Source organism: Rhinolophus ferrumequinum, chromosome 24, assembly GCF_004115265.2.
Source record: "Rhinolophus ferrumequinum isolate MPI-CBG mRhiFer1 chromosome 24, mRhiFer1_v1.p, whole genome shotgun sequence".
NCBI classification, from domain to species: Eukaryota; Metazoa; Chordata; class Mammalia; order Chiroptera; family Rhinolophidae; genus Rhinolophus; species Rhinolophus ferrumequinum.
The window spans coordinates 38,305,460-38,323,602 of NC_046307.1; the positions used below are offsets into that span (position 1 = coordinate 38,305,460).

Sequence of the window (18,143 nt, forward strand, 5' to 3'; positions counted from 1 at the left end):
CGGAAAAGGGCATGCTGCAATAAATCGGTGATCAGCAAGACCTCCCTAAGGAGGTGACAGAAAGCAGAGACCCAAGAGACAGGAGTCATGAGGAGAATGGAGAAAGAACAGTGCGGGCAGACTGAGCAGTGACAGGGCGCTGGTAGGAGGTCAGGGTGGCTCCTTCCAAGATCTGGAAGGAGGTCAGGGTGGCTGAACCAGTAGTGAGGAGAGTGGTCCGGTGTGGTCACACAGGTAGGCATGGGTCAGAGCAGGCGGGACCTGCTAGGCCAACAAGAAGTTTGGCTTGTTTTTAAACCCTGAAGTAGAAAGCTACTAAAGGGCTTTACAGAGGGCATGACAAGTGAAGATATACATCTTTAAAAAGGTAATTCTGGCTGCCACATGGAAAACGGATTCGAGGCTGGAAAGAAAGAAAGCAGGAGACCAGATGGAGGTCATGGAGCTGTCAGGCAAGAGATGATGGTGGCTTTGGATCAGGGCAGGGGCAGCAGGGGGAGGAGCCCCAGGAGAGATGTTTCCACAGGACGCAGTGTGGATGGTGCCCCCTAGAGTTGTGAGGCTCTGGTTAAGTACTAAGACACACCTGATAAATAAAAAGATAAATATGGGTAATGTAAAGAGACATCTGAGTTCATACACTCCAAAGAGAAGGGGACAGTGCTTTCAGAGCGGCAGGCTGAATGTGTGGGAGGGCAGAAGATATTTGCGGCCGTAGGACCCTGGTTTTCTGAAAGCCCTAATTCAAAATATTCCTTATGGTTTCCATCAACAACAGAAATGTCCAGGAAACCCCACATTTCTGTACCAAATACCCTCAGCAGTGGAGGGATGTGTGCGGGCTGGCGCACACTGAGGCAATTTTGTGCATCTTTTCCCAGCTCTCTTGGGTGGCATCTTGTTGGTCACTGGAAATTGACCATGGCGGGAGCATTTATACCATGGAAGTTGGCCAACGCTACAAAGCAGGGCTGTCCACCAGGGAGCTGGTTGTGAAGTATTTCCCAGCACACCACTGTGCTCCAGCCTCTGACATCCAGAAGCAGCACAAGAGCCCTTTGTTAGAACCAGGCACTGTGGATTTTGGATGTGGAAAACCAGAACCGGGCACGATAGCCACATGAAGGGTCACTACTATCTTTTCTACCACACTGAGACTACTTCCCACGTCTTGCTCACCTTTGCATTCCCTGCGGCCCTAGAGCACTGCCAAGCACACAGTAGTTGCTTAATAAACAGTGAATGAATAACCATGTCTATCTTGTTCACTCAGCACAGACACTCAATGGACATTTGTGAGGCAAAAGAACAAAGGATGAATGGAAACTTCTAGAAACTCCATTTCTGCACCAACTTTCCTAACCAAGCTGCCAAGAGGATTTGGGATAACTATGAGCAGTGACAGAAATAGGGACTCACTGGGAACAAGACAGGAAGCCAGGAAATAAGGAGGGCAGGGAGTAGAGTTTAGGAATCTGGGCTGGCATACGGCATCGCCTCTAAGACTCGCTCAGGGGCCAGGCCCGAGTCTTGACTGTAGTTCCGCCATTAAGTACATGGGGTTGCTTTTTCAGCACCAGTTCTTCCAGAGCACGCTGCCTCCATTTCACCCCCAGAACTGAATTTATCAAAACCAGGAATGCCAGGATTCCAACTAGGCCTCAGGGCATTTAGCTGTTAGGTGGAGACACCTGCTGGTGGCCTGTGATGCTGCAGCAAAGCTCTACAATGCACAGTCACAGCAAAGCCTCAAAGCTGATGCCCGCAGCTCAATTCCGGGAGCTGCAAGCGGGAAAGCAAAGTATTCCTAAGTAAGGAATGTCACTTTGTGGTCTCGCAGGAAATAAGAGAGGAGGAAACGGTCAGCAGAAAGGAGGAGATTCAACAGTGAAAGGGTGATTTTATCACTGAAAAAGCGCTATAAAATATCCTCAAGAAGCAAGTGCCTAATCTACCCTAGAATTTCCCAGTTGGGCACATCTTTATTCATGATGACAGGTCTTGAAATTTTAAAATAACTGCTATGGATGGAACTGCATCCCTCCCAAATTCATCTGTTGTCGCCCAAACCCGTGTGACGGTATCAGGAGGGGGGCCTTCTGGAGGTGATAACGTTCAATGAGGTCATGAGGGTGGAGCCCCCATAGCGGGATTCGCGTCTTTACAGGAAGAGACACCAGGGAGCTTGTTCTCTGTCTCTGCCATGTGAGGACACAGAGAAGGCAGCAATCCTCAAGCCAGGAAGAGGGCCCTCACCAGGGCACAACCACGCGGGCAAGCTGCACCTGGACTTCCAGCCTCCATACCCATGAGAAAGTAAGTTTCTATTGTTTAAGCCTCTCAGTCTACAGTATTTTGTTCTAGCAGCCTGAGCAGACCAATACAACGAGTAATGGCAAAACGGAATTTTCTTTCCAGAAATCCATTATCCTGCCAGTCTCGCTCAAAGAGTCAGTAAATGAGAATATACTTCAATACGTAAAGGGCAGAAAAATGAGGAAGAAAGGTGCTCCTTTAATATAATTACATGACCTGTTAAATTTTGGTGGGAGAATTTTATTTTATTTTTTCCCTGCAGGATGAGCAGACATTAGCCAAAGTCTGCAGGAGCCAGCCAGCGAGCCATGACTGGGAAATTCTGGAGACAGATAAACCTTCTCCAACTCGGAATTTTCGCACAGAAATTTCAGGGCTTGGTTGTCCCCTTAAAGCCCTTTCAAATTCAACCAGTAAGGCTGGTTCTAACATAAAGGAAGTGTTCACAGGTCAACTAAAAAATAAGGCTCATCCCAGCATGGGTTCTTCGTCTGCATGAAGAAAGATGCTATTTTCCACCCAGCTAAACTAAAAATAAACCTGTCCCCCATCATTGCAGGTGAATGATGTAACCGTCGTTGCCACAAATTAGAGCTTCTTCTCTCTTTTCCAGACCAGTCCCCTCATCAAGCCTGTCTGACCGGACACTTTGGTTTCACAAACCAGAGCTGTCTCTTTCCTCTCTGCTTCCCACCCATACCCTCCAGGAAAGTCTCTGCACACTCAAGCCAGAAACTCTGTGACAAGCCCGAGTGGCCGCTCTGCTCTTTTCTAAGAAACATATTATTATCCTCGGGGTTCAAGGACTATTTGCAGCTCTAACAGGATGCCACGGCTCTGGCCAGTGCCTATTAAACAAGAAAGCAGAGCTGTAAACAGACTGTTTGGGAAGAGGTCAGAGTGCTTTCCAGACGCCAGACCTTGGGGCAAAGAGATCCAGTTCCTCTCCAATATTCCTTGCAAGGATGGCCTTGAGCCTGTACAGCCAACCACAGGCCTTGTACCGAGGACTAGAGCTGTTGAAATTGGAATTGCATGCTGCACATGCTGGGCACTGTTCTAAGTGGTTTATACACATTATTACAAATTCTGTAATACTTCCTGTAAGGTGGATTACTACTGTTACCCCCTTTCTGCAGATGAAGAAACTGAGGCCCATGAGATGAGGCATCCTTTTTTACTTCTGGGATCTCTGTTTGGCCCCCCTTCCCCCACCCTTATCAACCCCCTCAAATTTCTTGGCGTCCTAGATAAACAAAAGAACTTAGAATTCTGGAAGCTTTGAAGACCGTTGGCTCCAGGTGGGGTACGGGCCAGGGCCTTTGCAGATGTGAGGGATGATCTTGGGTCAGAGGAAGAAAAAGTCGGGCGACTATGAATCTAAATTTATGAACCCCAGGCCTGTGAGAACTCAACCATTCCTCTGCGCGTACCCAAACGCCACCTTCTCTTTTTCCCGATTGTTCTTGTTAGAAGAGTGTGCTGTGCAGGGAATGGAAAGAGCATAAGGAAGGAAGAGAACTTTGAGGACCGTGGAAGTGAGTTGTGGGACTGCTTGAAATAGGAGGTGTCACTGCCCAGAACAGTGGCTGACTAAGGAAGTACAGGGCATGGGCCTGGAGCTGAGGATGGTGAATGGATTGGGCCCAAATCTCCTGCACAGTCCTACCTCCCTGCCCGTGTGCTGTCCCCTCAGCCTCGAATGGCCTTCACTGTGGAAAAGCTCCTGCTCCCCTTCAAGACCCAGGGGCCCTCCTTTCTGACCCCTCCCTGACACCTGAGAAAAATGCTCTTAGCTCTGAGTTACCACCTTCCTTTGTCTAAAGCAGAATACAAGTATGTAATATCCTTCAGCGTGGTTAGGAAGCTGTCTCTCTTCCCTGCCCCTCCAAGGCATTCTCAGGTCTCATCCACTTTGTTGTTCTTTAGGTATAGCATGAAATAATTTCCAATCCTTCTTTTTGGGGAACAAGATGGGGTACCAACCAATCAATCCAACATCCATCCATCCATCCACCCATCCATCCAGCATCCATCCATCCATCTATCCACCCACCCACCCTCCCATCCATCAAGCATCCATCCATCCATCCACCCACCCATCCATCCACCATCCATCCATCCATCCATCCATCCACCCACCCATCCATCCATCCATCCACCCACCCACCCACCCACCCACCCACCCACGTGGCCGCATCCCCAGGGTGGAGCCCAGGGCCTGGTGCATCAAAGCAGCTCAGCAGAGGTATGCTAAACATTAAATGAAAAGGAGAAAAGGGAAAATATTCTTACCAGATTTCTTTTTCCCAACATGCTCCCTGTATAGGAAAGAATGAGGGTGGGAAAGAGTGATGAGTCAGTAGCTGCTGCATATTGACACGAGTTATTCTGATAGGAAATTGAGATTCTCTAGCCCACAACATCCCTAGTCAATGACTAAAATCCAAGCCAGCGCCAGGGACCCAGATTCCTTAAAAAAGAATGAATTCCTCTTCATTTCTCCTTTTGCCTGGTAAGTGCTCTGGCGCCCTGGGGACCAGCTCTCCACTCTATCTGTAGAGTAGGGGACCCTGGTGGGGAGCTAATGGGTTTGGGGCAGGCAGTCTGAAAGCAAGAGTTAGGTCCCCACACTGCACGGAGCCTGATGCCCACCTCGTCAGGCCCAGCAGAGGCCCGGTCCCACTTCGTGGGGTCCTAAGACATGGAGCAGAAAGCACTTGATGGTAAGTGGTAAGTGGAACACACTACAACTGGGATATTTGAGGAATGAAGGCATTTGGATGAGCTGACGCACTGCTGGGGGAAGGGAGAGCTTCTGGACATCCTGTGACTTTGACCTTGTATGAGAACAAGCATCTCCATGTGGTGCCCACTCCTTCTGGAGACTTATGGCAATCACACAGACCAATTGGCTTCTCTGTTACCGTCTCGGAAAGATTGCAAAACCCAAGCATCTTGGCCCTGACAACCAAGGAGCTTTGAAAACTGGCCATGAACCTACTGTGTGCCAGGCACTGCACCAAGCACAGCACACACGTCATCTACCCAAGCCTCAGCACGACTATTATTCCCATGCAAGTGAAGATATGGACTCTCCTGGAAAGTATCAGAATAAAACTCTAGCTCCAGGAAACTGAGGAAAAATCCTTTGAATTATCAAACGTAACACGCAGGATGGTGGGGGTGCCACCATATCAGCCCCAACCTCAGAAAATTCACGTTGACCGCGTCCTAATTCTCCCACCCATTATTCCATTTCAGCTTCCCTGTAACCCCATGATGTGGGTGGGATAGGTGACATGATCTCATTCCACAGACACAGCGACTGAGGCAGACAGGGAGGGAGGTGATCACGTGCCCAGGGGAACAGCTGGCTGCTTGGCCAGCAGACTATAAACCCCCTGGCAGTACAGACTGCGCCTGTCGCTTCATCCCCGTGTTCCCTGAGTCTAGCACTGAGCCTGGCACCTGGCAGGCCCCTGACACCCAGGGGCTGGATGGGTGAACAATGCCGACACTCCCGCTGGGAGCAGCCCCAAGTCTAGGATTCCTGGTCCCGTGGTCCTCCTACCAGCCCAAGCCAACCGGCCAGCAAGCGGGGAAAGTTCTGCTGCAGCCACCAGTGTGACAAAGCCACCCCTGACATCTCGACTTCTCTCAAGGGCTGGCTCCTGCCCTGTTATCCCCCCGTGTCCTTCTTGAATGAAGATACTCACTCTTCACAGGCCCAGCGGCTGCCCCTGGCCTGGCTCTGTCCCATGTTGGTCAGCTGGTCTGATGCTTAGTCAGAGGCTGGGAACCCACGTCACTCACCCTTGCCAGCAGGAGGCCAAAGACGGCCTGCCATTAACATTCGGAAGGGGCTCCAGGGCCAAGGTTCTTCACCTCGAGCCCCTGGCTGGGATGGAGCACACCCAAGGACCTCCTGAAACTGGGGGCATTTTTCTGGGGAGAAGGAAGCAGCTTTTTATTGAATTCTCCAAGTGGTTCATGATCCCCCAAAGCTAAGGTCTCTGGGACACTGAGATGATGTAGAAGAAAATCTAGCTATTACTGAACCCTGAGCCCAAGGTGAATCCCTCGGGCAGGGGGTTGGGTCCCTCCTTCCTTCTGGCAGGACAGTAAGTGAGGTTTCTAGGGCACCTGCCTTGTGCTCCTGTACACACGTTCTCACTGGATTCCCAAGCAGTGCTGCGAGGGAAGTGTTAGCAGACCCACCTCACAAAAGATGAGACTGAGGCACAAAAAGCAACCTGCCCACGCCCACCAAGCATGAAAGCAGTCAAGGTATCCTCCCTGCCGAGGGTCTATCAACTGGACATCTTGACCAATTTGGGGAGTAAAACAGCTACTGTTGAGTGTTCAGAAAGAAAAAATACCAGACATTGCTTTTGAGCATTTGGCAAGTTCCTGGAATTTTTACTTATGGCAGCCTTTCTCACTCCTCACTGTACCACTCAGGCGTCCTGCTAGTCCCATTTCACAGGAGGAAATCAAGGCCCAGGGGTGAAGTAACGGAGTTCCAAGACTACGCAGCCCACGAGTGGCGCAGGTGGCATTTGAACCCCAATTGCAAACCCAGGCTCTTTCCCCTAACCCCGGTCATTCCTCGTGTGGGAGGCACACACGCAGGCTGCAGAGAGCTTAGGCTGAGACTCAGGCAAACCTGGGGAAAATTCACCTCCACCTCTTCCAAACTGTGGGACCTCGGGCGAATGTCTTTCATTATTCTGAGTTTCAGCTTCCTCATCTATCAAATGGGAATGACAGTTCCTTACCTGGCAGTTTCGTGAGAGAATGAAGTGGCAACTGAAGACAATAAGCTCCAGCCTTTGATTCACCTAGGAATTAGCATGGAAGCGGGAGGTGGCATTCTAACTCTGGAAGCCCAGGGGGATGGGAGACAAAAGTGCTTTGAGAGAGAATATTTTACCCTGTCTTGTTACGTCGATAAAAACTGGAGAATGTTTACTAGACACAAATGCTAAAGACATCAAAAACAGACACATTAGCCAGGATGGGCCGAAGGCCCAATATTATCAAATTTATACTTATCATGCATCTTTTTATTTTTATTTTTAAGAAACTGTCTTGTCTCATGGGTCAGCAAAACATTCTCTTACGAGGTTCTGATTCAAAGGTTTACTGTTCCTTATGGAATGTCTTCCTTACTTTCAAGGCCACTCGTCTGTGTGCTGGTCTGAGAAGCTAGGTTCACTCCGTGCTTGTCATAGGAAACGGTTTTTATGGGAATATGTTTATTGCAGGAAGTTAAGTTTACTCATCTGTGTGGTAGTTAAACCATTAGTGATAAGTGATCAACTCACTATCTGTGACCTCTGGAACTGAGTCTGCATGTCACGGCCTGTGTATGTATAAATGGCCTGATTCCACTTGCTGAAGCTCTTTGATGCTTTCTCCTTGCAGGGCTACTTTTAAAAATCAGCTTTGTGATTTCGATAGATTCATTTCCAAAACGCAACATGAGTCTTTCTAGCTTGACATATGCAAAGTGCTTAGCACACTGTAACTGTTTTACAAACATTAGCCTGGGTTATTACAGCTGTTTGGGGCACTAGGTCAGTCCCAGAGCGCAGAGGGGCGGTTCCCACTCGTGTATAACAGAGCCTGGCCGGCGCTTCTCGGCCCTTCCTGACAGCTCACACTCCTATGACCCCCCAGGACACTGTGTCAGTGTTTCATGCTGGCAGGGCTGTTGGTACCATCAGCTCTTGGTGTGTAAAGGCTGGCACACTGCATGTTGAGAATCTGGGACGTGCACTGAGAGGCTGGGGATATGCACCAGCAGGCATGTGCAGGGAGAAGTGAGCGGGAGGCAGGGCTGTGGTGGGCATTCTGGACAGCTGTGCAGCCTGCCCAGCAGCCTCCAACCCCGGCCCTGGCACTCACTGGTGATGGGACCTGGAACAGGTCTTGGTCACTCTTTCGTCCACGTTTCTAATCGTCCCAAGCACATCTGCCTCGGTGCCTACCTCTGGGGGTGTCTCCTCTATTCCAACACTACGTGCCGTGGAAGCACGGCTGTTAGGGGGTGCCGGCGTGCACTCAGCCAGCGTCCTGGACCTGTTAAACTCGACTGTTGTAACCCACCTAAGTGACCATGAAGGCTACATGAAGTGAGGCCCAATGGGGCTCACTCAATGGAATCCATGTTAATTTTTCCTTTGCTTTCCTCCAGTTCCTCCTGGAGCTGGCTGGCTGGACAAGAGGGAGGGCAGCGAGGGCACACGCAGGGGAGCTCCACAAACCAACTTACTCTTTGGGCGGATTCAGGTCCTCGGGTCTTGTCTCAAAGAACTGCAGCACCTCATCACACTGAGAGATATAGGGGGGCAGCTGGATCAAGGCCTGGAGAAGAGACACAGGTGAGTCCAAAGGAAGGAAAGGGGTGTCAGAACTACCATCAGCCAGGGTTTCTCCAACTTGTGCAGGCAGCAGAATCACTGGGGCTTGTTAGAACACAGATGCTGGATCCCACCTCCAGATTTTCTGATTCAAGTCTGCAGTGCGGCCTGAGACTGTGCATTTCCAACAAGTTCCCTAGTGCTGCTGCTGCTGGTTTGGTGACTGCACGTGCGCACACACACACACAAACACACACTGTGTGTATATACACATTTACATTACAGGCATATCTGGACAAAAACATACATACTTAGACAAAACAATAAATTGTGAACTTCATGCCATGTCATTATTCTGCTACCTGTCTATGCTGAACAATGGGTGTCTACTGTACAGACATATCACACCTTACTCAACTAGCTGCCAACTGATAAACATTTAGGTTGTTTCTGGTGTGCCTGAACGTATGTCCTAACTCATGGATCTGAAGTGTTAAAGTGAAGGGACTGTTTTGTAATTTGGATAGAGGTTAGTTTCCAGGTTAATGAGGTTGAAACATCAGGACCTCCCACTGCCCAAGGCCATCAGCTCATCAGTTAAAGAAGCCTCAACTGTCTCTGCCATGAGGAGGATGAGGAGGTGGAGGCGGGGGGCAGGGTGGGACTAGGCATTTTTGTGCCGGTTTATCTACCAACAGGTATTCATTCATTCAATGATTCAGTGGACATTTTCGTTATGCCCTGCACTGCACTGGTTTGTGTGCCAAATAGGAGAGAAGTACAGGGTATATGCAATCATGAAAGGACCTGAAACTAACACGTGGTTCCACAATGAATAAACAGCTCAGTTTAACAAATATTTACTTAAGCCTCCTCTGGCCCAGGTCTTGGGGATTCAGATCCGAGTCCAGTAGAGATGGTTCCTGCACACACTTTATTATAAACTTCTGTGCAGGGGCAGTGTCTGTGCAGACCACGAAGTTAAACGCACTGCCAGCCATTTCATCCATCAGTGGACACACTGGAGTGAGGCGGGACCCTGCTCTCTCTGCACAAGGCCTGTTCCCCGGTGCCTCTCATGTGCCTTCCTGCCCTGCTGAGTGTGAGGTGGGGGTGGGAAAGACCCACCTTGTATTTTCTATACAATGAGCCTCCAGAAGCTCCCCTCCCCGTGATGTTGCAACCCTGCCACCGGGCGACGACGGGGAGATGGATGGGGTCTCCAATGTGGCACCTTCTGCAGTTTCAGCGTATTTTGACCCTACATAATTTTTCCACTTCTTAAAAAATTTTAATTGTGGAAAAATACACATAACCTAAAATTTAGCATCTTAACCACTTTCAAGTGTCCAGTTCAGTGGCAGTAAGTACATTCACATTGTTGTGCAACCCTCACCACCATCCGTCTGCAGAGCTTTTTTCATCTTGCAAAACTGAAACTCTGTACCCATTAAATATTGATACCCCCAGCCCCTGGCAACCACTATTCTACTTTGCTTATATAAATTTGATTACTCTAGGGACCTCATGTAAATGAAATCATACAGTATTTCTCTTTTTGTGACCAGCTTATTTCACTTAGTGTAGTGCCTTCAAGGTCCATCCATGTAGCATATGTTGGAATTTCCTTCCTTTGCAATGCTAAGTAATATCTCACTATATGGCTCGACCACATTTTGTTTCTTCATCCACCGATCGAGGGTCACTGGGCTGCTGACCTTACATGACCTTTGAGTCAGGCTCTGACTCTAAGCCACTCCCTATCCCCAGGTGTGACCTGCCCCAGACCTAAAGTGGGAAAACCTGTGATGTGGGTGGACACGTTTTAGTGGGGTGCCTTCCATGGTCACTGTCCACTCGCTATCCTTCTGGGGTGAAGGATGCTGACCTGGTATTTATAAGGTGCTGACCTCATTGAGCTTTTTATTAACCTTGAAGTAACTCCTGGTCTATAGCAAATCCCCAGGGACTGAGCTTTTCCAGACCAGAGGTAGAGTGCCCAAGATGGAGAGCAGACATTTCGCGCCTCCCATTTCTGACCCCCTTCTCTTCCTGCTTTGGAACAGCAAGTATTCATTCTCTTGCCCAGGACCAGCTGCTGTCCCGGGCCCCTCGTGGGTCTCTTTCCTTTGAAATCCTGCAGCTCTGGCAGTTGGAACCACATAATGAAGGAGCTGATTATATGCTGGACTGCGGAGTGTCCTGGCTGCTTTGCGTGCAGAAATCTTGTGGCTCCCCCCAGACTGCAGTAACAACATCGCTTATGTTGGCTCAGCACTTGATAGCCTCCGAAATGCTGTCGTCTGCACTGCTTCGTATACTCCTGGGGGTGGGGGACTGGCCCATGTTAGAGCTGGGGAAACGGAGGCTCTGGTGAAGTGACCTGGACTTGAGAGCTCTAGCTCCCGTACTGCACATCCACAAAGGGCCGGGCTGTGCAGCTGTTTCTCCTGCATCTCCCTCCATGCCCACAGTGCCACAGAGACCCTGAGACCCGATCCAAAGTAGTCACTGGTTAAGTGACAGGAGGAAGAAGCCTGGATGTGGCCCTGTAGCCCTGTTTGGGGAGAGCTGGGTGGGCCCTATGGTGGCCGTGGTCTCTGCCTGGAGCAGGCCTCCCAGGGTGCTCCTTGCTGAAGTGGGTAGAGACCCTGAATGGACCAGTGAAGGGAGGGACAATGAGGCCCACGGAAACCTCCCGACAGCGCCAAGTTCTCTTTTGGTTTTGAGCAATTCCTGGGAAGGAAAGGCCAAACCAAACCCCCAAACCATAAAATAAAGCCAAGTTACTAATAAAAGGCAGCACTGAATGCTTTGATGTTTGCCTCTTTCATTTTGGAAGGACAGGCTAACAGTAAAAACATGACCTGGGGCACAGAAATAATTCTGCTTCTGAAATCTTCCAGAATTGTCTTGTATTTGGTCAGTAATGACAAAGAACCACAGTTCAGGAAAACTCGGTTCTGTCCTAGATGGAATCCTGGTCCTGTGGTCAGATGTGGGTGGTTGATGCAGGGCCAAATAGAGAGGTGAGGAGAGCAAGTTCAGCTTGCTGAGGGTAACGGTAAAAGGTCAGGCGGATCCAGCTCCTAATTCTGGCTCTGGTCATATCCCATCACCTCTCTGAGCCTCAGTTTTGCTCATCTGTGAAATGGAAACAACTAACACCCATCTTGGAGGGTTGTGCTACAGATTAAGTGAGGAAGTGGCTATAAGGCTTCCATCATATGCTAGGTGCTTGATAAACATTAAGTTAATCCGTTGGCTTTCAGGTCTGTAGCAAGTACCACAGTGAGCTGATTCCCGGAGGTGATTCTGCAGTCAGCAAGATGATTGTTAAATGACAACACCTGGATTAGAGAGCAAGCTCGTGGTTTCTCAGGACTCTTTCAATCCTCTTTAACTTTAGAAAGAATGTCCCAGAGAGTTAACACTTCTCTATATATTTTTAAAATGTTATTCTATTGGGGTAAGAACACTTAACATGAGATCTACCCTCTTAACAAATGTTTAAGTATTCAATACAGAAGTTGGCTGTTGTACAGCAGACCTCTAGAGTTTACCCATCTTGCTTGACTGAAATGTTATGACTGCTGGTTAGTAACTCCCCATTTCCGTCTTCCCCCAGCCCCTGGCACCCACCATTTAGCTCTTTGATTCTGTGAATTTGACTATTTTAGATACCTTATACAAGCAGAATCATACAGTATTTGTTTTTCTGTGACTGGCTTATTTCACTCAGCATAATGTCCTCAACAGTCATCCACATCGTCACATATGGCAGAATCTACTTCTTTTTAAAGGCTGAATAGTATTTTACTGTATGTATATACCACATTTAGGTTGTTTCCACATCTTAGCTATGGTGAATAGTGCTCTAATAAACACGGGAGAGTTAGTTTCTCTTCGAGATTCTGATTTCAATTCTTTTGGATCATAAGGTAGTTCTAGTTTTAATTTTTTTTTTTTAGATTTTTTTTTTTTTTTTATTGGGGAAGGGGAACAGGACTTTATTGGGGAACAGTGCGTACTTCCAGGACTTTTTTCCAAGTCAAGTTGTTGTCCTTTCAGTCTTAGTTGTGGAGGGCGCAGCTCAGCTCCAGGTCCAGTTGCCGTTTTCTAGTTGCAGGGGGCACAGCCCACCATCCCTTGGGGGAGTTGAACCGGCAACCTTGTAGTTGAGAGGACAGGCTCCAACCAACTGAGCCATCCGGGAGGCAGCTCAGCTCAAGGTGCCGTATTCAATTTAGGTTGCAGGGGGCGGAGCCCACCATCCCTTGGGGGACTCGGGGAATTGAACTGGCAACCTTGTGGTTGAGAGCCCACTGGCCCATGTGGGAATCGAACCGGCAGCCTTCGGAGTTAGGAGCACGAAGCTCTAACCGCCTGAGCCACCGGGCCGGCCCCTAGTTTTAATTTTTTGAGGAACCTCCATATTGTTTTCCATAGCAGCTGTACTATCTTACATTCCCACCAACAGTGTGCAAGAGTTCCAATTTCTACATATTCTCACCAACACTTATCTTTTTTTAAATAATAGCCATCGTCATATAAATGTGAGGCTATAGCTCATTGTGCTTTTGACGTACATTTTCCTGAGGCTCAATGACACTGAACATTTTTATGTTCAGATACATGTACCTACGTATTGATCATTTGTATACCTTCTTTGGAAAAATGTCTGCTCAAGTTTAGCTCATTTTTAAATTGGGTTAATTGGTCGTTGTGTTTTGTTTCTGTTTTTTTTGTTTTGTTTTTGCTATTGAGATGTAGGAGGAGTACCTTACGTATTTTAGAGATTAGCGCCTTATCAGATATGTGGTTTGCAAATATTTTCTCCCATTCCATAGATTGCTTTTTCACTGTTGATGGTTTCCTTTGCTGTGCAGAAGCTTTTTAGTTTGATGTAGTTCCACTTGTGTATTTTTGTTGCCTGTATTCTTGATATCATGTCCGTGAAAACATTGCCAAGAGCCCGGGAATCCATCCATGCATATGGCCCACTGACCTTTGACGAAGGTGCCGAGATGCAATGGGGAAAGGACGGTCTCTTCAACAAATGGTATTGGGAAAACTGGCTATTCACATGCAGGAGAATAAAATTGGACCCTTACTTTACACTGCACACAAAATTTCAAAATGGACTGAAATTTTAAACATAAGATCTGAAACTAAAATTCCTAGAAGAAAACTCCTCTAACTTGCTTCCCATGCCCAGAGCCAGTTTGCAGAGCCTGGGGCAGGCAGGCAACAGGGGCTGGAAGGGCTGGATTTATAAACGTTGTCATTGCTGCTCGTGCACTATTTTCATTTTTACTTTTATGGTGGCTGATACTAGTTTTATATTATGGGTATGATATAACATTTTCTCTAAAACACGTATTTTTAAAGAAGTTAAAAAAGTGAGTTCATTTAAAGAAAAATATTAATAATACAGGTGATAGTATATGGTAAAATCTTGAAGGGAGGTCTCAAGTGACTGGAGTCTGGTAAACACTATTCTATTTCCTATAGTTGACTTTAAAATACTAGGTACAACACGGGCAACGTACTCAAGGGCATGTGTGCTAGATTTAAGCTACACCCTGATGATATCTAGTTCATATCTGAAGTCCCCTCATTGGGTATGAACCCTTTAGCAAGTAGAAGACAAATCGCAGTCCTTACTTGAGAAAAGGCTACATTAAGGCTTCAGCTACCTTCACGTCTGATCAACACCACTGCCATTACTCACTAGCATAACAGTTGTTAGAAATGATTCTCTTTCCTGGTGAAATGAAACCCTTCTAGAAATATTCTCAGACACTCTGGCCCTTGTGTGAACAGAACTTGGTGAGCCAGCACTGTCCATTCTTCTGAACGGTGCCCTAGGTCTAAGGTTATGAAGCCTCTGTGTTCTGCCTCTTCTTGAGATTTGACTTTCTGCCCACGGTTAGAATTAGTTGGTCCTGCCACCAGGATATCACTGCATCTGTCTTGAGGAAACTTTCCTGCAAAGTGGCATCAGACAGACAGCTGGTATTTCAATGAGCTTCCAGGACCACTGGAGAGGCTGTCTGGGGAGCTGCCCAATAATAAATGCTGGGAGGTGTGGCAGGCTGTGGCCGAGTCTTATTTTCATTGTGTTTTCTAATGAACTGAAGTTCTTAAATTTAAGGTAATCGAATAAAGCGAATCTTCTTGTGGTTGGTATTTTTTGTCTTTAGAAATCCCTCTCTACCTAGAGATTATAAACACATTGTCCCATTTTTATCTTCTAAACCTTTTTATAGCATTGCCTCTTACATTTAGGTTTTAATTTCCTTGGAAATAATTATATGTGTGTGTGAGGTAAAGGTCAGTTCTTTTTTGTTTTTTCAAACATGGATACCCATTTACTATGGAATTCAACCCTTCGGTGATCTGCAAGGCTGTCTCTGTCAGTGTGGAAGTATCCAGATACACATGGGTCTCTTTCTGGTTTCTCTATTTTGTTCTCGAGTTTTGTCAGTACCAGACTGCATGAATGACTGTAACTATAACAGACCTGGTAGAACAGAAAGTTTCTTCCACTGTAATGTACACCTTGTCACTAGGCTTCGGGGTATCTGCAGCCCTCATCTGTCTTTACCTATTGGAGACCACCAATTTGTATTAAAGCTAATAGTGACAGATCAAATTGGCTTAAGTCAGCTTATAACAATGACATTAATGAATACCAAATGCTATGTCAAAGCCTATATAGTCTGTAAAAGACATTGCAGACCATGTGACAAAAGGGATAGTTTCATCTCCTTCCAGGAGGGCAGTTAGTTCTCTTGAAGCCAAGCCCAGGAAATTTGGCCAAAACCAAAATCCCAAAATATCCGCTCTGCTTCTTACGCTGCATCAACAGCCGGGGGCGGTAACTTCCGTGGGACTCTTAGGACATAAGCAGTTTCTTCCCTATGGTTAATCCAGGCAAATTCATGATCTCTGTGTGGTTTCAAGCAGCAGCCAGATGCAGGCAGCTGCTGTTATCTCCTACGGCTTCAGGATTTTAAATTTCCTTTCCCAAATCAAATGTCCAGGGGCTTGTGAAGCCCTGGGCATGAGGAAACTGACTCTGGAGAGAAGTGGAGGGGGCTGGAGAAGCAGGATTGCACACTTAGAGACAACAGTTTCTGGAGAAGGTACCAGCTGGAACTTCCCGCCCAGGCAAAGTGACCCCAAGGGTCCAAAGTTCTTGCCAACAGGACTTGGACAAAGGAATTTTAGGCTGCAGAGATTTGGAAAAGAACAAAGAGAAAAAGATCTGAACTTTTCTGAGAGCTGGGACATAGGAGTAGTGTCTTTGTGCCTGAATGTATCTGCCTCTACAACATATATGCTTGACTATTTCAGCCTCTTGAATTTTTACTTTCTTAGAGATGCCATGAGTGATATGTGAGTGCTGAGGCTGAAAAGGCCTGGACTCAACTATCAAACCCTCCAGTACTGTTATCGTAATTTTATTGGGTCTCCATTTCCTCATCTACTCAATGGGAACAATACTTCTCCAGGGAAACCTACTTCTCCAGGTTATTGGAGAGATGAAATGAGGTCACGTCTGGCAAAGAGAAGATGCTCAAACAGGAGGGATTTTATGCCCTTCCTTGATGTCTTCTGCCACAAGAGGGGTCATATATCCCCATATTGCCTCCCTTTAGGTTTTCTTAGATTCACTGAAGTATAATTTATGTACCATAAAACTCACCGGTTATAAGCACACAATTCAATGATTTTTAGTAAATTAGAGAGTCGCGCAGCCATCACCACTGTGTAGTTTCAGACCTTTTCTATCACCTCAAAGATTTTCCCCCATCTAAGTCACAGTCCATCGCAACTACCTCTGTTCCCAGGCCCAGGAAACCCCTAATCTGCTTTCTGTTTCTATACATTTGCCTTTTCTGCACATTTCAGATAAATGGAATCATACAATCTGTAGTCTTTCATTTAGCATTAGGTTGTTGAGATTTATCCATGCTGCAACATTTATAGGTACTTCACCGCATTTTATTGTTGAATACTAGTCTGTTGCATGGCTACTCCACGTTTTGTGTATTCACCAGATGATGGACATTTGCATTGCTTCCAGTTTGGGGCTATTATGAATTAATACCGCTATGAACATTTGCATCCAAAGCTCTGTGTGGACATAAGTGCTTAATTCTCTTGAGTATAAATCTAGGAAGGATCATATGATAAACTTCACTTTTGAAGAAACTGCCAAACTGTTTTCCGAAGTGGCTTCCCCATCACATCCCCATTGGAATGAGGGTCCTAGTTTCTCCACATCCTCACCAACTCTCGGTCTTGTCTGACCTGTTGATTATAGCCATTCTAGTGGCTGGAGAGGTATCTCGTTATAGTTTTATTTTGCATTGCCCTAATGATTAATGATGCTGAACCCCCTTTTCATGTGCCGATTAACCATTGTATATCTTCCTGGATGAAATTTCCATTCAAATCTTCTGTCGGGTTTGAAGCTGGGTTGTCTTCATTACTGAGTCCTAAGGTCCTTTATACAGTCTTCATACAAGTCCTTTAACGGATGCATGATTTATAGATATTTTCTCCTAATCTGTGACATGTCTTTTCATTTCCTTCATGGTATCAAAGTACAAAAGTTTGTAAGTTTAATGAAGTCAAATCTATCCATTTTTCTCTTTTGGTATCGTACCTAAGAACTCTTTGTCTAAACCAATGTCATGAAGATTTTTCTCCTATATTTTCTTCTACAAGTTTTAGCTCCTATGTTTAGGCTTACAATCCACTTCAAGTTCACTTTTTTGTGCATGATGTGAGTTAAGGGGCCAACTTAATTTTTTTTTGCATATGGATATCCTATTAACATACATTGTTTGTTAAAAAGATTATCTTTTCCTATTGAATTTCTTGGTACCTTTGTAGAAAATCAGTTGCCTATAAATTTGTAACAATTTACTTCTAGGCTCTCAATTCTGTCCCCCTGACATACCATGTTTCCCCGAAAATAAGACCTAGCCGGACCATCAGCTCTAATGAGTCTTTTGGAGCAAAAATTAATATAAGACCCGGTCTCATTTTAATATAAGACCGGCTCTAATATAATATAATACCAGGTCTTATATTAACTTTTGCTCCAAAAGATGCATTAGATCTGATGGTCTGGCTAGGTCTTATTTTTGGGGAAACACGGTATGTGTCTATCCTTATGCCAGTACCACACTGTCTTCATTACTGTAGCTTTGTAGAAAGTTTTGAAAATGGGTAACACAAGCCCTCCAATTTTGTTCTTCTTTTTCAAAATTGTTTCGGTTATTTTGGGTCCCTTGCACTTCCCTATATACTTTAAGATCAACTTGTTAATTTCTACAAAAAAGCCTACTAGGATTTTGACAGAGATTGTACTAATTTTGTAGAACCATTGGGGTAGAATTGACATTTTAACACTATTGAGTCTTCCATTTCATGAGTATG

General features: G+C 46.4%; 1 protein-coding gene across 2 annotated transcripts in view; it reads right to left on the reverse strand.

Moving 5' to 3' along the window:
* Positions 1 to 18,143, reverse strand: part of SH3PXD2B (SH3 and PX domains 2B) — an 86,379-nt gene that overhangs the window by 23,135 nt on the left and 45,101 nt on the right. For both annotated transcript variants that reach the window (XM_033096330.1, XM_033096329.1), the window contains exons 5-6: positions 8,597 to 8,688; positions 4,612 to 4,637 (exon numbers count right to left, since the gene is read on the reverse strand). In XM_033096330.1, the coding sequence (XP_032952221.1) occupies positions 4,612 to 4,637; positions 8,597 to 8,688 (118 nt within the window). The remainder of the gene's footprint in view (positions 1 to 4,611; positions 4,638 to 8,596; positions 8,689 to 18,143) is intronic.